The sequence below is a fragment of the Panulirus ornatus genome, chromosome 43 (assembly GCF_036320965.1).
Source record: "Panulirus ornatus isolate Po-2019 chromosome 43, ASM3632096v1, whole genome shotgun sequence".
Classification (NCBI taxonomy): Eukaryota; Metazoa; Arthropoda; class Malacostraca; order Decapoda; family Palinuridae; genus Panulirus; species Panulirus ornatus.
This window is the reverse complement of record NC_092266.1, coordinates 8462692-8470318: the sequence shown is the minus strand read 5'-3', so window position 1 is coordinate 8470318 and position 7627 is coordinate 8462692. Positions and strand designations below refer to the sequence as shown.

The window sequence follows — 7627 nt, the reverse complement described above, 5'->3', positions numbered from 1 at the left end:
CCAAGAAATGTTCATAGTATATGAGTAGTGGATGAACGCAACGACTGTGTGTATAAAACAAACCTAACTTCAAAAGTTGTATGATAATAGAACCTGTTCAACATTTAAGACCACACTTTTGTACAATTATTTAAGAATATATATTTCCACTCGTTCATGTGTACATTGTCAAAGAGAATTTTGATGATGTTTCTCCACCAATGTAAATCTACTTCCAGTAAGCTTAGAAAGGTGGTCAGACATGAGCATTCATATAGAACTCATTACATTACATTATGTTAATCTAATTTATAATAAACAATTATTGACACAGTCAAATTAGGTTTTGTTTATCCTTTGATAAAGCTATATCGTGAGTCGTCTGTGTTAGTATTAAATGATAATACAAAATTGCTACAGCGGCTTTTTGAAACTTTTGTAACTTTACGAAGATATTTTAGATATGAGGAAAAATTTTCAAGCAATTCTTGGGTGTAATATGACAATGAAAGTATATATGAACAAGCATTCCTGATTTGATTAGAATATGTAAAGGTAGTTCACCCATTTCCAAGACTGAATGTTAAGAACTATGAAATTTTATAAACTTCACTGTTCATGAATGAATAAAATGAAAAAAAATGTTTTTTTGTTGATGAGAGAAAGGAATTATGATGCAATTATAAAGATGGGTGGAAGGCGCTGGTGTCTACCTATGACGTCATACTACGTCACTGTTTGTTCAAACTTCCCGCTGTCTCAAATAATTAAACACAAAAATCCAACACACTCTCTTCACACCATCATATCCCTCACAAACACCTCAAACAACCGAAAAAAAATCGTGTAAATATATAAATGCCCAATATTAATAAATACTGCCATAATGGGAGGTAAATGACTCATTTATTTGGTTGTAGTTATTTTTCACAGGAAATGATATCGTCAGCTGAGATAGCTGTCCAGAACCTACTGCAAAGTAGTTCGTAAAGAACACCATTTCTATAAATTCCGAGAAACTCGAGTCCCTGATCGTGCTGGAATGATAGAAAATCGAGTATAGACATTTTTTTTTATAAGATAATATAGTGGTATAGAGAGGATATTAGAGGAATAGTGGAGTGAGAGTATTCCTCCGCGCAGGTTCCGCCATCTACCATCTTGGTTCGGGCAGTGTGTGAGTGAGGTTCACGGTCTGTGGTCAAAGCTTACAATTACAGAGAGTTATGGCACTAAAAAGAATTAATAAGGTAAGCTCGGTTCGTGAAATAGGTTTTACACTCTAGACGTGGATCTGGTCGGGCCATCATGACCACGCTATGTCTTGTATTATCTGAGAAAACTGGAAATGAAAATTGACGGCTGAAGGAGACGAGTCTTAAAGGCTGTATTTTATCAATGTTTGGAATTTTCCATTCATCATGACGACACGTTGACTCAGTGATCGTTGCTCGGTACGAAGGTAACGTGGAGACTGTAGTCTAGACTGAGTTAGAGAGGTAATGAGGGGGGAAAAAAAGGACGGGAGCAGGAGGAGGAGGAGGAGGTAATGTGTGCACGTCTGGGCGTACAGGAGGAGGCGCAGGCGTACACCCGTGCCATCCCTCACGCCCGCACGCCCACCCGCACGCCCGCACGCCCATACTATACTTAGATTAGCCTGGGCTCAGTCTCGAGGCTGGCCTAGAGGGGCAGCAGACCTCCTCGGTACAAGATGGAATGGTAGGGGTGACTAGGCCAAACCTCCCGGGCTATATATATATATATATATATATATATATATATATATATATATATATATATATGATTACAACATGTCTAAGATGACGTAGGAGTTGTCAGAGTGGCCGCTATATTTAAATATCCTCAAGGTCCTGCTAGTTTGACCTAGATAGCAGTGAGGTACGTGAGGGTAATTAGGCCGGGCATGACCCCGTCATGGTCAGGATCTCAGGCTTCTCTATGTTGTAAGGTTAATTTGGTCCTATTCCCCCATTTTGATTTAGAAGAATTAGACGTGAGAATGAGTCAGTCATTTTGTGAGGGAAGATTAGATGGATCTCGGTGGTGGGAGTTGACATTGGAGTTATTATACAGGATATATCAGGATAATATATTTATGCTGTTTCATTGTACAGTTTGAGCTCATTACATCATTAGGAATTACTGGAAATCTACAATTTTGAGCTTATTACATCATTAGGAAGTAGTGGAAATCTATTTTGGGTGAAGGGAGTCTACCAGCTCAGCTGTGTGTCAATGTCGAGTTGTAACAACTGATTAATCCACGTCTACAATACTGGTAGTTTTAACTGTTGTGTTTTTGAGAGAGAATATAATGATTTATGGACCTCAGTTTGGGCCTTTGTATTCTTTTCTCAAAATGTTAGATAAGACCGTAGTACAGACCATTTTGAACGTTAGGGACGATGTACTATTACTGTTACGTTAAACATATAACAAAATCATAAGATCATGAAAACCTTAAGGCAGAATTATTTGTATAGCACTACATAACAACTGCCTTTGGACCGCAAATTGAGTAATTTTGTAATGCAATGTTGGTGTAGCGGTCCGGGAATATAGCGAGTTTTGGAGTGTGATTTGCAGTTTATAATTTCTGTCATATCAAGAAAGATGATAGTGGACAGATTAATGATTTCAAGGGAAAAGGGTTTACAAATGTAAAAGTTTTCAGATAATAGTGCATGAAAATCAATAGAAGTTACCTAAACTTTACTTACATTTCCTAATAGCCCAAGAGACGTTGACTACAAAAATATTTGTGACATAGGTCTATGCTCTCTGTTCTACTTTTATGGAATTGTTGATATGTTCATGCTATTGTATGGAATGATTTAAGTGAAATTTTCAACATTCACTCGTATGACTTATTTAAAAATATTAGCTCGCTATTGTTAGAGTTATGAGGAGGAGAGAAAATGTAAGGTTAAATGATACAGTAATGTGAAATATTATTAAATACAAAAGCATGAAGATGGATAACCTGGTTTAATGGTACAGATGACATATGGGCCATAGTAATGGTTAGATTCTTTTGTCATCATAAAATTATACTCCACTTGATGGTGCCTTGCATCATTTAGTTTGTGAAGTGAACCGTGTGTTCAGATCTTTATCAAGATACTTTATTATCATCCAACCCTTTGTGGAGAGATCTCGTGTTTGTAGTATTTTAGGTCTTACAATTGTGTAGGCATCTGAACTCAACCAACATATTTGCATAACTTGGATTTCGTCAGATGTGAACATTGTGATACACAGCAGCATTCAGTGTTCGTCAGTGATATAAAAATTTAGCCATTTTAGACGTAGTTGGCAAGTGCTATTGTTTGATTGCAGCTTTATATGGTGTGTAAATTAACAAACTAAATGGCCCTACAGGGCAGGTTTATCTTTGGCCTGCCACAGGATAGTTTACGTAATGGTGCCATAAGTGTTCTCCCATTCTGATTGACACATCTTCATGAAGATGTTAGCTGTTCATTCTGTACACTCAGAATTGTTGGTGGAGAGAGTTTTTACGTCACAGTTATCATCCAATTTAAAACCCAGCCCTTTTTGATGACTTAAATCAGTAGGAGGATTCCATTGATGCCATTTCCTTCAAAATTCATGAATTATGACATGAATTATGACATGCATATGTTTTCGTATACAGTACCAACCAAAATTCAGGGTGGAAGTACGCCAACATCAATATAATTATCAAATCTTCACCATGAAGAGGGGGTTCTTCACTCCAGGGACCGTGTGGGGACTACATAGAATGGATGAATATTGGGAGGTTGGGTTCGGTTAGCTGCCTGTTCTGTTGTCAATATTTTGACAATTCTTGACAGGTGTGAGAACAAAAATTGAAGAAAACTTCACAAGGCCTGTTGGTACATCAAAGGAAGTTACCCCTCGTACCCACCTGCTCAAAATCAGGTTTTCATCTAATCTGATATTGAAACTTTCTAAAGTATCTGCACCTCACATTTTATATGGCTGCTTAGGAAATTACCAGCTTGCCCCCACGCCTCTTTGAATTTTTAAAGAGATTTTGTTCAGTGTAATGTAGTGTCTCGAGAATACAATAATAGTTGCAGAAGATAATTTGGAACATTGTATTTTGTTAGATAAAGATTCTGTTTTAACTCTGCAACAAAACAACCTTTGGGAAATAGCTGCTTACAGGTATGTATTAGTTGCTTCATATAGTTTATGATAACAGAAATACCTGCAAATGACTGATCCATCTTTCGTATTGAATGATATTACATAAGGCAATACCTCCTCTTGCTGCAGTAGCAAGAGGAGGAGTCACAAGTTAGTCCATAGGGGTTAAAGACTTGTCAAAATGTGAGATGCCATTGTGTTAGTGAATGGGCCTGTGATGAGTAAGGGAGTGAGCAGCCATTGGGTGTTCATGAATGAGCTGCCAACAAGTCAGAGAGTGATCCGATGATGTGTTTCGTTGGATAAACTGCCCACCCATATTATTATTATCATCGTTGAGTAATGCTATGCGATGACTTATAGTGGGTAGACCTTTTTGAATTGTGTTTATGAATGTTTTGTAGCCAAATTCATTATATGTAGCTTTTTCCCTTTGTGATGATGGTGATTACATCATCGAACGAACCATCAGTCACTGTAAATATATTAACAGTTACTGTAAGGTTGGGCCAAGATTGACATTGAATGAGACAAATATGCAGTTGTTTTTGCACATTTTTATATATTTTGTTTATTGATGTGGAATACAAATATCGAATAAGCTGTCAACTCATCATCTCTCATTTATGTTATTCAAGTTCGGTTGGGATTAATTTAATATTGGTTGAGATTTTATATGCACTGCATATTCCACGGTTAATCTTATAATGGAACTGTGTACAGTTCTTTAGCAGCAATGGAGACATTTGGAAAAAGGCTATTTTCATGGGAGGTTACAGGGGCATGGATAAAGTGTCAGTAGATATTAAGATATGAACTGTTGGCAGGGGTCAAAGCATTGGTTAAGGTGGAAGTGCCTGTAGGGGCCAAGTTGTCCATAAGGGCCAAAAGTGCCAGTCATCCAAATTCTGTTCTACGCAGTTATAATGAAATTTAGATGATATTTAATGAAAGCTTATTGAAAATGATACTGTGGTGACACATGGTGGTGAAGGCTATAAATGCTGGTGGAGTTGGATAAGTTGAATGTAGGGTTACTGAGAGGGAGAGGCACAAGGCTGATCTATGATCTAGATTATTCCAAAATTGTGAGATTTGACAAAATGTGATGTCACAGGTAATGCAAACAGTATTTTAGAGGTTAGTATATAGATAACAGTGAAGGAGACCCACAGACTTGTATATTACTACTGAATTTCTGACCAGTTTCAGACCACCTGAGCGCATGTAACATAACAGTGATTTGCTTATGTCCTGTATTCTTATCAGTGTCTTTATCATTCCTTCCAGATGTAATAAAATTCCTACACTAACTGGATATAGTAATAGTGTAATGATGAACATGTACATGTGTATGTTGTGAAGTGGAACGTTGTGGTATACCTGGGTTGATGGGCTGTCAGTGGACTGAACCAGGGCATGTGAAATGTCTAGAGTAAACTATGGAAAGGTCTGTGGGGTCTGGATGTGGATAAGAATCTGTGGTTTCGGTGCATTACACATGACAGCTAGAGACTGAATGTGAATGAATGTGGCCTTTTTTGTCTGTTTTACTGGCACTACCTCACTGAAGCAGGAGGTAGCAATGCTGTTTCCTTTGGGATGGGGTAACAACAGGAATGGATGAAGGCAATGTATGTATTTATGTCTTTACATATATATATGTATGAATCAGGGCAGACAGTATGAATTATGTACATGTGTATATATGTATATGTCTGTGTGTATACATATATGTATGCGTTGAGATGTATAGGTATGTATATGTGTGTGTGTGGATGTGTATGTGGGTGGGTTGGGCCATTCTTTCGTATGTTTCCTTGCGCTACCTCGCTAACGCGGGAGACAGCAACAAAGTATAATGATATATATATATGGCACTATATGGCACTATATATATATATATATATATATATATATATATATATATATATGCGCAAATGGGGAGGTGATAACAAGTAGTGGTGATGTGAGAAGGAGATGGAGTGAGTATTTTGAAGGTTTGTTGAATGTCTTTGATGATAGAGTGGCAGATATAGGGTGTTTTGGTCGAGGTGGTGTGCAAAGTGCGAGGGTTAGGGAAAATGAGTTGGTAAACAGAGAAGAGGTAGTAAAAGCTTTGCGGAAGATGAAAGCCGGCAAGGCAGCAGGTCTGGATGGTATTGCAGTGGAATTTATTAAAAAAGGGGGTGACTGTATTGTTGACTGGTTGGTAAGGTTATTTAATGTATGTATGACTCATGGTGAGGTGCCTGAGGATTGGCGGAATGCGTGCATAGTGCCATTGTACAAAGGCAAAGGGGATAAGAGTGAGTGCTCAAATTACAGAGGTATAAGTTTGTTGAGTATTCCTGGCAAATTATATGGGAGGGTATTGATTGAGAGGGTGAAGGCATGTACAGAGCATCAGATTGGGGAAGAGCAGTGTGGTTTCAGAAGTGGTAGAGGATGTGTGGATCAGGTGTTTGCTTTGAAGAATGTATGTGAGAAATACTTAGAAAAGCAAATGGATTTGTATGTAGCATTTATGGATCTGGAGAAGGCATATGATAGAGTTGATAGAGATGCTCTGTGGAAGGTATTAAGAATATATGGTGTGGGAGGCAAGTTGTTAGAAGCAGTGAAAAGTTTTTATCGAGGATGTAAGGCATGTGTACGTGTAGGAAGAGAGGAAAGTGATTGGTTCTCAGTGAATGTAGGTTTGTGGCAGGGGTGTGTGATGTCTCCATGGTTGTTTAATTTGTTTATGGATGGGGTTGTTAGGGAGGTGAATGCAAGAGTTTTGGAAAGAGGGGCAAGTATGAAGTCTGTTGGGGATGAGAGAGCTTGGGAAGTGAGTCAGTTGTTGTTCGCTGATGATACAGCGCTGGTGGCTGATTCATGTGAGAAACTGCAGAAGCTGGTGACTGAGTTTGGTAAAGTGTGTGAAAGAAGAGAGTTAAGAGTAAATGTGAATAAGAGCAAGGTTATTAGGTACAGTAGGGTTGAGGGTCAATTCAATTGGGAGGCGAGTTTGAATGGAGAAAAACTGGAGGAAGTGAAGTGTTTTAGATATCTGGGAGTGGATCTGGCAGCGGATGGAACCATGGAAGCGGAAGTGGATCATAGGGTGGGGGAGGGGGCGAAAATTCTGGGAGCCTTGAAAAATGTGTGGAAGTCGAGAACATTATCTCGGAAAGCAAAAATGGGTATGTTTGAAGGAATAGTGGTTCCAACAATGTTGTATGGTTGCAAGGCGTGGACTATGGATAGAGTTGTGCGCAGGAGGATGGATGTGCTGGAAATGAGATGTTTGAGGACAATGTGTGGTGTGAGGTGGTTTGATCGAGTAAGTAACGTAAGGGTAAGAGAGATGTGTGGAAATAAAAAGAGCGTGGTTGAGAGAGCAGAAGAGGGTGTTTTGAAATGGTTTGGTCACATGGAGAGAATGAGTGAGGAAAGATTGACCAAGAGGATATATGTGTCG

At 38.5% G+C, this 7627-nt stretch overlaps 1 protein-coding gene across 1 annotated transcript in view; it reads left to right on the top strand.

The window, feature by feature from the left end:
- The first annotated feature begins 1075 nt into the window (after positions 1 to 1075).
- eff (ubiquitin-conjugating enzyme E2 eff) overlaps positions 1076 to 7627 on the top strand; it is a 45349-nt gene continuing 38797 nt past the window's right edge. The window contains exon 1 of the mRNA XM_071686895.1: positions 1076 to 1229. Coding sequence (XP_071542996.1) covers positions 1206 to 1229 — 24 coding nt within the window. The 5' untranslated portion in view covers positions 1076 to 1205. The remainder of the gene's footprint in view (positions 1230 to 7627) is intronic.